This window comes from Rhamphochromis sp. 'chilingali' (assembly GCF_963969265.1).
Source record: "Rhamphochromis sp. 'chilingali' genome assembly, chromosome: 3".
In the NCBI taxonomy this organism is placed as follows: Eukaryota; Metazoa; Chordata; class Actinopteri; order Cichliformes; family Cichlidae; genus Rhamphochromis; species Rhamphochromis sp. 'chilingali'.
Genome location: NC_137931.1, coordinates 35,081,095 through 35,093,978, shown reverse-complemented (window position 1 = coordinate 35,093,978; position 12,884 = coordinate 35,081,095). Strand labels below are relative to the sequence as shown.

Here is a 12,884-nt window from a genome sequence, read left to right as displayed (position 1 = left end):
AGGTGGGCCTTTCCCCACACCTGACCTACATGAAGACTGAAAAGAAAGGACAAAGTAAGTATGAACAAATGACTTAACCTGTAACATAATAAAACATAAAGAAACATGTAACTGAGTATTTGCCTTAATTTGCAGAATGTGTGTTTTGCCAGCAACAGAATGCTTACACAAACAAACCCGGGATAGTTAGTGCAGCAATGTTACTTTGACAAATAGCAAATAAATACAGAGACAGAATAATGTGCAAAAAAAGTCAGCACATCTGGGACAATTGCTCATCCACTTTGTCACACTGTGCATATCTTTTTGCAAGCAAATTTATTTTTATGGTCATCCAAATAAAAAATAAATAAATAATGATATATATATATAATAGTATCTATAAAAACGGCATCCAGTACAAAATAAATAACAGACTATTACTACCATGTCGTATGGTGACTGAGGGGTGTAATCTAAGCTGGCATTGAGGGTGTGGTTACATTTCTGTCTTATTCAGGAGTCCTGTTTTCTTCCTTCCAGGGTCCCAAACATGGTTGCCTGGGGAACAGTGGGCGGCGTGGCACTCATTCACTTCACAGATTGGCGATTAATCCTAGACTATGTGCCGTACATTAGAGGGAAGTTCAAGACAGACGAGTAAACTCTTAACATGTGAGTGTGTTACAGGTGTATAAAGGCTGTGCAGATCATTCTGCTCTTCTTTTCCTGTTCACTGAAGTAATATGCAAGAATAAAGGCTCCATGCTTCTGTATGATTAATTTTTGAAAATGATTTAGTTTTTCTTTTTTTATTATTATGAATTATGTGGCAATGTTTGGGTGTACTACAGATATTGTAGATAATATCTTTGATATCCATTCTGTCATTTTTGTACATGTGTTACTGGTTAAAACAGACCCTATTTAATAGTTGCAGACCTTTGGAACCCTCGCCCTATCCCAACCTCTTTATCATGTCAGAAATCCTTCACTTGTTGCATCAGGCAGAAGGTTTCCTAAGAGAAAAACAGGAGTTAGCCATTCAGCCTGACGTGTTCATGTACACTTTTCTAATAAACGGGCCGTGTGTCTGCCTGCAGGACCACAACGTTGGGATGGGCACTTGGGTGGATTCCTTTCACACCTTGAGCTTTTGTGGGATGCCCTGTCTCAACAGTCAGTTACTGAGGGCTTGTTAGGAGTTTGGACTTCAAGATGCACTCTCTTTATAAACTGCTGTTTTTGATTCAGTGTTATTAAATGTGAATAAATGTAATTTACTCCCAGTATGTCTCCTTGTTCTCTAAATGTACAACTATTAAAATGCTTTGTTCAAATTTGTATGGTGAGAAATTTTCGTTTATTTACTTGCATTAAAATCAACTGGATGTTTTTATTTATTTATTTTATTTCATTTAGTAGCTGTCACAGCATGCTTTTCTCGTGCTGTAAAAATAATTTAAAATTGCATATTAATTCAGCCTAACGAGCCCAGCAGCTCAACCAGAAGAGGCCAGTTTGAGCCAGACATTATGCTCTTTTTATCAGGCAGACTGCGAAATTTGCGTGGATAATGTCTTTCATTTCTAACATCGAAGGGGGAGGGGACTGAAAGAAGAGAGGGGAGAAGGGATTTAACATAGCGAGAGGGAGAAAACCAGATAGTGTCTTCAAGATGGATAAAAACGAGTAAGTACACGTAAAGGACAATAAAACCGCGAGCTGTGGGTGTAATTATGACTAGCGTTTGATGCGTTATTCGGAATATGTTCGGAAACTATGTTTGCCATCGATCAGGCAAATCCCACCGTCTAGTCTCCTCGCATTCTGCAAACATCCATGCACCGGCTTGAAGCCAGGCTGTCCGCGTCCCTGGAGCCTCGCAGCATGCTTTAATATCTCTGAGATTCACAGATAATACGGTTTAAGCACGGAGGCAGGACTGCGTCGACACGGTGCTGTTTCGGCGCAGATTTTTAGCCGTGCAAAGTAGAAATAATGTTTCTTTTTCCTGCATTGTTCTTATAGAAACTAAGCGTGACGTGTAGTTGAAATGCTGTGCGGTACATCGGTGACATCTACTTTGTTCATTGATAAAAGCCGGCTCCGAGCCTGAATGACAACGGTCGGCATTGTCGTGGTGAAACGGCTCTCCACTTTCACGCAGTTCACACAGAAACCTGCGCATTTTGGTGAAGAAACCACAAATAAATGTGTTTATTTTGCGTATTTTGCTGGATTTAATTATTTAGCACCGGTCGTGGTTGTTGTCAGCGCCGCTTCGTGCTTATTGTTTACGGTCTATTTGTAGCTGCAGCCTAATTTATGTTTCCCATAGATTAACGTTGCTCTGGTGTTATGACACTGACGTCAAGCTACGGGAACGTAGAACGCACAACTTCCTGTAAGATCTGTCAAAATAAAAGCGTATACAGGGTCGCTTCAGTTCAAGAATTTGTAGGATTTAGCTGCATAACCCAAACTCTGGTATAACTAAGCACAGCAAGGGGGAGGCAGTCATACTATACTCAATCATAATATTATAATTATATATTTAATCGCATAACTGCATTCACATATTTGATAAAACATTGTTTTAATTCAACATGAACAATCACTCAAAAACTGAAAAACGCTAAGTAGATCTCAATTTATTTATTTATTATTAAACCTTACATTTCAAAGTCAAGAATTTAACTACTCAAATGCATTCAAATAACAATTTTCAGTATTAGCTGTTTTTAATAGAATCAATAGAATATCTTTATTTGTCATTGTCCGGGTGTACGAGAATGTTTGGATCATCTCCCTGAGTAATGCATGCAATTAAGACACATCAATTTCTATAAAGTCTTGATTTATAAAACTAAAAAAAATGAATGTGAATATTTAAATTAGAGGAAAAAGAACAAGAATAAATTAAAACACATGAACGTATCCGTTTTACGGTCTTTGGTGATATCACACACAAGTTTTGGGTTTAAACGTGTGTAAGTTTGTTCTGTTTATATTCAAATATGAATATGAAAATATTCATGTAATAAATAGTTTGAAAAGACTCATTATTCAACTGTTACTCAAATATTTAAGGAAATCTTTAAGATTAAGTGGTTTGTCACCCAAGTTTCAGATTTTAACATTAAAATTTTGAGAGACAACCGAGTATAAAACATTAGGAAAATTAATGTGAATGTGAGAGCCCAAACTTAATACCAGTTCAGATAATTGAACTTCATATGTTCAGCTAAGATATTACAGACAGGCAAAATACAACCTGAAGGCAACTCACTTTGCTATTTAAATGAAATCAATGGTGCCAGCTTTATAGCCTGCACAACAAATCCAAGCATAAACAGCTTATCTGAAACCATATCATGAACCATTATGAATAATAACCATAAACACACAGAACACTCATTTGTAAATAAGCCTGTGAGTTAAAGACAGCCTGGTGAGCTGATGATGACTTCCATTGAAACAAGTATGGTGGTAATCCAGTGTCCTCCTCAGTCATGCCGCCACATTTGATGCAGATGCTCTAAGTTATTATTGAACAAGTATTTAACACAGGCTGGTTGTTACTACAATAAATTGAAATTGTTTAATATTTTCATTACCAAATCATAAGACTTAATTTACTTACAGCAGTAAAAATTTTACCTTTTTGGATGGAAGGTTACTATAAGGCTATTATAGTTAATGAAATCTAACTAAAATAACAAAAAATCCCTCTGGCAGCTAACTTTACTAGAAATAAATGTGTAAAACTAAATACAAATAAAAAATGAGTATAATAACTCTTGCGTGTACTGCCATGTAACTACGTTACAATGCATGTTTTAACACTGACCTCTTCAGGGGTCAGTATAGAGCACGGTTACTTAACATTGTGGACCACATGGATCTCACTTTGATCTTAAGTGGGCCGGACCGGTGAAACTGCCCTTTTCGTCAGTGTAAATAAATGTAACCACTTATTGGAGAAATATGATAATGTAAGAAAAAGAAACATCTCAGTTTATCCACGTGTTACTTTGTTAAACGTGTTAATCTTTTAGCGTGACTGTGTAAAATTAATGTGTAAAATTACAGGCAGCTCATTAGCCAGAATGTCCTGCAATAACAAAACAGAAAGTTACTATAATTCACAGAAAATGTCCTTTTTTGGACTGATTGTTAAAAAAAGGAAATTTTATGTTTTGAATTATTTATCTATCACTTAATTGCTTGTAGTATGTAGTGATGGGATTTCCGGCTCTTTTTAGAGATCCGGCTCTTTCGGTTCGGCTCACTAAAAAGAGCCGGCTCTTTCGGCTCCGAACCGGCTCTTCAGGTTGTTTTGTTGCTTTAATTAATTTATTATTAACAATAATATAAAATTATGCACAAAAGGAATTACTAACGTAAAAACAAGTGATTTTATTTATATATGTTTATATATAAATATATGCGGTGGCCCCTAGAGACAAAACACGTACAAACTCCAAAACACATTTCTAGCATGAACTGAACTTCCAAAGCAGAGCTACTAGATCACTTAAATTACACAATTGAAAGCATGTGTGTATTGTTTGTGTATTTATACACAGGCACTCATATATATATTCAAATAATTTAAAAAAAAAGTTCATTTACCTGTTATTACCACACACCAAATCCGGTCGTTGGTACTTGCTGGCTTGTGTAGCCACAAGATAACAAAGGCTCAACACTGCGCCCAGCATCCTGGAGCACTTCTGTTGTCTTTTGTACGTGTTTTGAGTTTTTATGTGCTTCTGAGTTTTTATATGCTTCTGAGTTTTTACGTGCTTCGGAGTTTGTACGTGTTTTTACGTGTTTTGGAGTTTTTACGTGTTTTGGAGTTTGTACGTGTTTTTACGTGTTTTGGAGTTTGTACATGCTTCAGAGTTCGTACGTGATTTGAAGTTTGTATGTGCTTTGTCTCTAGGGGCCACCGTAAATATACTTTTATTTATTCACTCCACATAAAATGTAATAAATAAATCATATAATACAAAAATCAACTATTCACATTTCAAGTTTTAACTATTTAAATTTTCAGCTTTTTCCTTTCACAAATTTAAAGTGAAAAGAACACAAAACACTGCAAACCACAACACAATTAAATATAAATTATAATATGAAAACTAAAAGAACATGCATATTCTCTGTCATATGGACCTGCATGAATAAACTTTCTCAATCCTTTATCATCTGCAACCGAAAATAGTTGTGGATGATTACTATACCTTTCTAATGTTGTTGTCCCTGCCTCTCTTTCTCTCTCTCTGTTCCTGTGCTACTGAGTGTAACTACCGCCCCTCCCCCCTCTGCCCAGCGTAAAGCACAAGACTCGCGTGCAGAGTGAAGCGGAAAAAAGTGCGAGAGAGAGGCTGAGAGAAAGAAAAAAAAAAAAAAACCCACGTGACGGCTCGCGATAAGGAGCCGGCTCGCGTCGTTCACGTCAAAGAGCCGGCTCTAAGAGCCATTTCGTTCGCGAACGACCCATCACTAGTAGTATGTATGGCCTCAAGGAGTGCTTCATCAGCAAAAAAAAACCAAACTGCAAATCTTGCATAAAAAAACTTTCAAAAGTCCAAAGATTTATGTCTTCCTGCACATTTTCCAAAGCCGTCAAGTGGGCCGGATTGGAGTCTTTGCTGGGCTGAATCTGGCCCCCGGGCCTTACATTTGACCCTCCAGGTTTAGGAGGATTATTTTCCCCTTTTTAAACATCAGTAATATCTTCCTTTCCCCCGGTCGCTTGCTCTACTTTACCCAAGAATCAGCTCACGCTTCGATAAGGACGTGCTTTTCTACCGAAATCCGAACGCACTAGCTTCCTGTTTGTGTCGCGACGCTTTGACGTATCTGTCCTGTTTTCCTTGCGGATGTAGCCCTCGTGCCCCGGAGAGACAGTCAGGTAGTGATGTGGCTGAGGTCCGCGGCGGAGCGATCTGCGCTACGACAAAGAGCCGAGATGTTCGCGCAGAGATCTACTCCAGAGGACGCGCGTAGTAACATGGTCGAAACAAAAGCGTGAGACGCCATAGGCCTGCCGTCCCAACAACATTATATACAAATATACATCGGCACATTTCCTAAAAGCCACTGTGGTCATCTGGAGTAAGTTTGAGTGGATTTAGAGATTACTCGCGTGGGAAATGGAGAAGAAAAGGTGGGATTGCACTGCTCTCCCCAAAGGCTGGAAAATGGAAGAAGTGACCAGAAAGTCCGGTTTGTCAGCTGGAAAGAGCGATGTCTATTATTTTAGGTACTGCACGAGCTAAGGGCTTGTAACAAAAACAAAACTTAGAAGTTGCACGAGACACCGAGTGTGCGGACGGAAGCGGGGCAGGAGTGTGTTCGGTGTCGATGTAAAGTTTGGGAATGGGAGGGAAGGAGGGGGGCTCTGTTTGCTGCACGACAACAACAAGGCCAGCCGGGCCAAGTCCTCAACAACTGTTGGGACTGCAAGGAGTGTGTGCAGGCTAGCAGCAGCTCCTCATACCTGACAAGGTGTTGAGATAAATAAAGCTCCGTGTAATCTCCGCTAATGACCTTTTATTTCCCAGTGAAGTGAATCAACAAACCTCAGATTTGTTCTCATTTAGCAGAGGAGAAGAGCAAGATGAGGAACAGAGGCAAGAGAGGGGGGAGGCGGGTCGGTTGTATAGTTTGTGGTAGGCTAAATGTACAATCCTACTGGTGTTCACTGTGGTGTGTGATGTTAGATGCATTTGCATGAGTTACTCTAGCACGTATCCACCCACAGTTGTTCCTTTGTTTGGTCATCTCTCAGGCTCAAGATGATGCTGTTGCTGCTCCCAGCAGCAGAGCTCTAATGTTTCCACCCTGAAACATTTGACTAGTTTTAGTTTTGCCATGTTCACATTGTGATCACTGATGGAGGAGGGTGGGGTGTAGTTACACATGTTCAGTATATATTTTCATATGTGCCCATTTTTCCTGAGACGTGTGCAGCTTGTTGGTAGGTGACAGAGCCAAGGTGGAGTCTGCATCCATTTCACAAAGTGCTCATCCGCTCATTTGGATGTCTCCTGCTTCTCTTTGTTGCTGTTGACTTGTTGCATGTTGTCGTCTGTGTGTTACACTTTTCTGTGTCGTCTCTGTTTGTTTTTTGTCTTTCGTGTTTTCAGTCTCGGTGTGACCTTTGTTTTTGCTGAGAGGCAGTGCTAACCTTTTTTTTTTTTTTTCTTCCCCCGCCTCATCTCTGCGTCTTCCTCGTTAGTCCATCTGGGAAGAAGTTTCGGAGCAAGCCTCAGCTGGCCCGTTACCTTGGTAACCAGATGGACCTCAGCTCTTTTGATTTCCGCACGGGGAAGATGCTGATGAGCAAGCTGAACAAGAATCGCCAGAGACTGCGATACGATAACAACAGCCAGAACAAGGTGACACAGTTGGCCTCGTGAAAATCAGCCGCTTGACCTCAGTGCTAAAGCGGGCTCCAGATTTGTGTTCTATTTACTGTCTGCCCTTTTATCTGCATGCCAGAATCCCGAGTGTGAAGTCTGTGATCTAAGTGGAGGAAGGACGCATGCAGCCACTGCTTTGTAAAGTTAATCTCTTTTGCGGATTATATGTTGCTCGTCTCAATAAACAGATTGGATCAGTAGCTCTAAGGAGTGTACAAGCAAGATTAACAGTGTAGCTGTGTAGACTGAGCTTAAAGCAAGACTCAGAGATGTTTCTGTTAACCTGCATCGATCACTGTGGTAACAGGTTAGCTGTGCGGCCCACACTTTCTGTGGGTCGCACAGCTAACCGCTCCAGATAAGGTGATGGCGAGGAGTTTCTCGAAATATTCTCCTGACAGTTCGGTCTGGAGTGATGCAGAATGAATGCATTATGATCAAACCTGCGGAAAAGTCACATTTTAGTAATGTACCCAACAAAACTGTGCAGTTAGAGTGGACAAACTGTTCAATGATGGTGAGATTACATGATTACATTTTTATGATCTGAGCTAGAGTCTGACGTCCACTGCTCGCAACACAGCTCAGGAAACTGATTAGTGCTTCTTTGGTGGATACAACATGTAAGATTAAATCAGAAATGAGGGATGTGCTGAGTGCAGATACAGATCGGAGAGAATGAGATGAAACATAGTTTGTGGTACAAGTTCAAATTTAATTACAGCTCAGAGAGTAAAATGGTGTTTGCAGGCAAGTCATTCAAGCTATGGGCGACCGTGACGAGCTACATGCGATCACAACCATCAGTTGGAGGTTTTTGGTTCAGCACGCTCTTCTTCATGACTGATTTCCCCCAGCGACCGTTTGCCATCACCAAGCAGCGGCTGACCGGTCTCTGAGCCTATGAAGCAGAGGCTTTAGCTCTCTAGTTGAATGAGACGGATCCTGTTTCTCTTGTCCTTCTCATCCTCTCTTGATATTTTTGTTAAGGGTAAACCTGACCTGAACACATCACTCCCAGTCAGACAGACGGCCTCCATCTTTAAGCAGCCCGTTACCAAGGTTACCAACCATCCCAACAACAAAGTGAAGACGGACCCTCAGAAAGCCGTTGACCAGCCCAGACAGGTGAATAAACTGTTACTGTGACAATAAGCCAGAGAAATCAGGAGGCCTGTAATCTGATACTGTAATTTAAAGGATCAGATAATGAAGAGTGTGTGTAGCTAGGAAACTGGACAGACCAGTATTGCTTGAATACTGGTGGATTGGGGGGGGGGGGTTACTGCATTCGTAGGAACAATGTATTTCTGTTGAGAACTGCCTGCAGCTGAAACATTCTTCCTTATTTTGTTCACAGTTATTCTGGGAGAAGAAACTCAGTGGTCTGAATGCTTATGACATTGCAGAGGAGCTGGTGAAAACAATGGAACTGCCTAAAGGCCTGCAAGGTAAAACTTCATCAGCCTCACCAAGCACTTTATGTCCTAAAATGACATTTTGGTATTTCCTCTAAGAGCAGTTTTCGACTGAGCTCAGTAACTGCTAAACTTTGATAAAATATAAATAAACATGGGTGTAGTTAACAGTTTCTGGAAAGTGTTTGGTAACCACATGCTGGTCCCACAGGCGTCGGTCCAGGTTGCACAGATAAAACTCTCCTGTCGGCGATTGCCAGCGCTCTGCACACAAGCGCTGCTCCAATCACCGGGCAGCTGTCCGCCGCTGTGGAGAAGAACCCGGGAGTCTGGCTCAACACTGCGCAGCCACTGTGCAAGGCCTTCATAGTCACTGATGAAGACATCCGGTGGGTTTCTTAAAACAGTCTACACGTGTTTTGGGTTTTCAGAAAAAAAATCTACTCATGTTTACCTGAGCCTGTGATTTTCAGTTCCAGGAAGTAAGACCTCCAGTAGTGGAGTAAAATTGAACTGAATTCAATTTTATTTATACAGCACCAAATGGCAACAACTGTCGCCTCAAAGCACTTTGTATTGTAAGGTAGACCCTACAATAATATATACAGAGAAAACCCAATAATCATATGACCCCCTATGAGCAAGCACTTTGGTAACAGTGGGAAGGAAAAACTCCCTTTTAACAGGAAGAAACCTCCGGCAGAAAAAGGCTCAGGGAGGGGCGGAGCCATCTGCTGCGACCAGTTGGGGTGAGAGAAGGAAGACGGGATTAAAAAACATGCTGTGGAAGAGAGACAGAGATTAATAAAAAGTATGATTCAGTGCAGAGAGGTCTATTAACACATAGTGAGTGAAGAAGAAACACCCAATGCATCATGGGAATCCCCCAGCAGCCTATGCCTACAGCAACATAACTAAGGGAGGATTCAGCGTCACCTGATCCAGCCCTAACTATATGCTTTAGCAAAAAGGAAAGTTTGAAGCCTGTCTGTTTCCTGAATCCAAACTGGAAGCTGGTTCCATAGAAGAGGGAACTGAAAACTGAAGGCTGTTTCCCATTGTACTTTTAAATACTCTAGGAACAACAAGTAAGCCTGCAGTGCGAGAGCGAAGTGCTCTAATGCTGTGATATGGTACTATAAGGTCATTAAGCTAAAGAGAGATGCAACAGGTATCGATTCTTTCTATCCCAAATTTAAATGCATTAGAAAAATGGGGCTATTTGCCAAATGCAAAGTAAGCTTGCCTTTTTTCTGTTATCTCTGATTAGCCCAATTCCAGTATTCTTCTGGTCAGTGTTCCTCAACCCATAGCAAGTGACCAGTGATCTCTGTAAAGACACCATCTGCTCTTTGTTGGTTTAATGGCTGTTATGGCCAGATGTAACTGCCAACTGTAACAGCTTCCTGTTGTGTTTACGTGTAGGAAGCAGGAGGAGCTGGTGTACAGCGTGAGGAAGCGGCTGGAAGAGGCACTCATGGCCGATATGTTGGCCCACGTCGAGGAGGCTGCCAATGAAGGAGAGGCTTTAAAGGAAGAGGGCAATGGCAGTGAAGACATGGAGAGTGTATAGCACAGGTTGGTGGAAACACTGAAATGACAGTTTACTCAAAGATTAGATTTATGTGTTTAAACTCTGTATCACTGTTTATCTGTCCAGGCTTATTTTGTCCAATTGTGTGAATATTGGTTGTAGATAGATACATCACACTTCTCTTTTATAATAAAGGTAGATAACACTAATCTGCAGAATGAAAATAGTTCCTGGATGAATCCGGTCACAACAACTTTTTTGAGTCGTGACATATGCGGTGTACTTTGTGCACCAGACATTTAGTGCTAAGTAGACACAACACTGTTCAAGATGGGGAAGAGAGACGGATCCCCGGGAGGGTCACATCAGGGCAGGTATCCGGTGTAAAAAATCAATCAAATATATCAAATATACGCATTAATGGGGGTGACCCCTGGATGAATAAGTGAGCGCCTGGAAAAAAGCTTGAATTCAGTTACCAGTCTTAGTTGATTTAGTGGATAATGTGAGGAATTTGTATTCATTATTGGATTAGTTCCTACAGTTTGTGTACTCTGCATGTCTGTGTCTGTCATGGCTGACCACAGTAAAGTGTTGAGCTCAAATCTGCTGCACACACCTGGTAGTTAAGCAGATAACGGTCAGATCATGCTGTCACCATAAACAAACCATTCTGGAATTCATTTGGATCAGAGACCCTCCAAAGGGTCCATGCCTGGTTGCTTCGGTTCTCACCGGAGTGTTTGCATCTTTACAAAAAAATAAAAGAGGTTTGATTTAAACGGACACAAGTGTGGAAATGTGTTAGCGCCAGCATCTCCAGAACAGGGCAGCTTGCAACAGGACATTCTAGCTCACGGTGTGTCAGCAATAAGTTGAAATCACGTCTGCTTAATATTAATTTTGTCTTTTTAAGGTTATCGGGGGGGCTCGCCGCAACAGTCCCAGTTTCTATTTTAGCCCATTGGGAAAATTAATTACTCACCGCTGTTCTAGGCGGATGAGCAGCATTAAAGCCAGAGGTGGAAAAAACGTGTATAAATGTAATATACTGGGGTTACCTGTCTCTTTTATAGGCCTGTAAGATAAATGTGGGGGAGAAAATCCACAAAAAACGACTGGAACAAAAGCTTTGACGCATTCTGCAGTTTGTTTTTTTTGTTGCAAACCCAGAACCGTTTCTCAGTGATGATCCAAATCATTCCTGTTCTGTAACTTAGTGCAGTCATTACACTACACTGTATAAAATATCACCTGTGCAGTAAATCGATTTGCTAATATTTTTTTCTTTTGTAGGTTTTTGCAAAGTCCAGATGGAGTCGCTCCACGCCTACATCTACGACCATGAACAGTAGGATTCCCCATTCCAGTCCAGCTCTGAAGAACCTAAACCTAAGCCCGACTTATTCCAGTACGACCTAAAGAGCCCTTTTCCCTTCGCCTGACCCCAGAAACAAGTCTCAAATGCATCCGTTCATCAATAACTCCACTGGATGGACTCCTCGGCCGTATTTTAGAGCCCACGTGATTGTTATTGAGGAAATGAAAATAAATAAATGAAATCAAATGAACTTTCGAATACTAAAATAATAACTTATCTAAATCGTGGCAAATTCAGTGTTCGGTGATAAGTGTGTTTTCTACTAAAAAGCTTTGAATGAGTATGTATTTTTTGTGACAATCACGTCAAATCTGAACAAAACTCGATTTGTTCCGGGCAGATTGGAAGTGAATGTTTTTGTACGTTTGCCATCTCTCTTTCTTGAATTTGTACGATACACTCCTGACGCAGCACACGCACAGCTCGTCCTTACGGTTTAGTTTGTGTCCGTTGGAACGGGCAGAGTCCAGTTTTTGTTGTCATTTTGAGAAAACATCTGCGCCAGCTGCATTGTGCTGAGTCCCGTTCAGTATTGACCAAAGAGGAGGCAGTCGTTCTGAAAGGCGTTTTAGGTTTTTGGCTTTGAGGTGAAAAGAGCGCACGACGGGACTGTGGGCGAGAAATGACGCGAGACCTCTTTCCGTTGTACACTTATTACTGTTTTAACTCTCATCATCGTTATAGGTGCTTACTGATGTTGTGAGACGCTGCTTATTCAAAGCTTTGTTACGATCACGGCTTCAGTTCGTATATTTTCTTTTTAAAAATAATTCTAATGTGTCAGTGTTACCACACAATACGCTGCCTCCTCTGAAACACACGCACAGAATTGGGTAGAAAGCAAATTAGCTGAATTTTAGACTCACTGTCTTTTCATTGTATCACGCGAGCGGTAATATTTTGTATTTTTTAATCCCCAGTGAATAATGCGTCCCGCTGAAATCATGAAATTCCCTATAAAACATCAGCAGGCTGTTTGCTGAGATGAATTTGATTGTATTGCTTATTAAAATGAGTCAGTATGTCACAAAATGTGCTGAGTGTTTTTTTTTTTTTATGCCTTCAATGATCACCTCTGGACAAATGTTTCACACTCGGCACATCCAATCACTGCATCTCCTCGCAGATTAACA

General features: G+C 40.9%; 1 protein-coding gene across 3 annotated transcripts; it reads left to right on the top strand.

Moving 5' to 3' along the window:
- The first annotated feature begins 1,530 nt into the window (after positions 1-1,530).
- mbd3b (methyl-CpG binding domain protein 3b) lies at positions 1,531-12,783 on the top strand. 3 transcript variants are annotated; one of them, XM_080879025.1, is made up of 7 exons: positions 1,531-1,671; positions 7,235-7,394; positions 8,409-8,546; positions 8,779-8,869; positions 9,048-9,225; positions 10,262-10,414; positions 11,667-12,783. In XM_080879025.1, exons 1-6 carry the CDS (start codon positions 1,658-1,660, stop codon positions 10,407-10,409), a joined length of 729 nt encoding a protein of 242 aa, XP_080735151.1. In that variant the 5' UTR covers positions 1,531-1,657; the 3' UTR covers positions 10,410-10,414; positions 11,667-12,783. The 3 variants fall into 3 exon arrangements, with proteins under 3 accessions (XP_080735151.1, XP_080735152.1, XP_080735150.1); XM_080879026.1 differs by lacking the exon at positions 1,531-1,671 and adding an exon at positions 5,925-6,108; XM_080879024.1 differs by lacking the exon at positions 1,531-1,671 and adding an exon at positions 5,925-6,256.
- Positions 12,784-12,884: the final 101 nt, after the last annotated feature.

Excerpts from the sequence above, each read along its gene's own strand:
- mbd3b (XM_080879024.1), top strand. The coding sequence starts at position 6,147 with ATGGAGAAGAAAAGGTGGGATTGCACTGCTCTCCCCAAAGGCTGGAAA. Across the intron at positions 8,870-9,047 it reads ACTGCCTAAAGGCCTGCAAG|GCGTCGGTCCAGGTTGCACA; the intron begins GTAAAACTTCAT and ends CTGGTCCCACAG. Across the intron at positions 9,226-10,261 it reads GTCACTGATGAAGACATCCG|GAAGCAGGAGGAGCTGGTGT; the intron begins GTGGGTTTCTTA and ends GTTTACGTGTAG.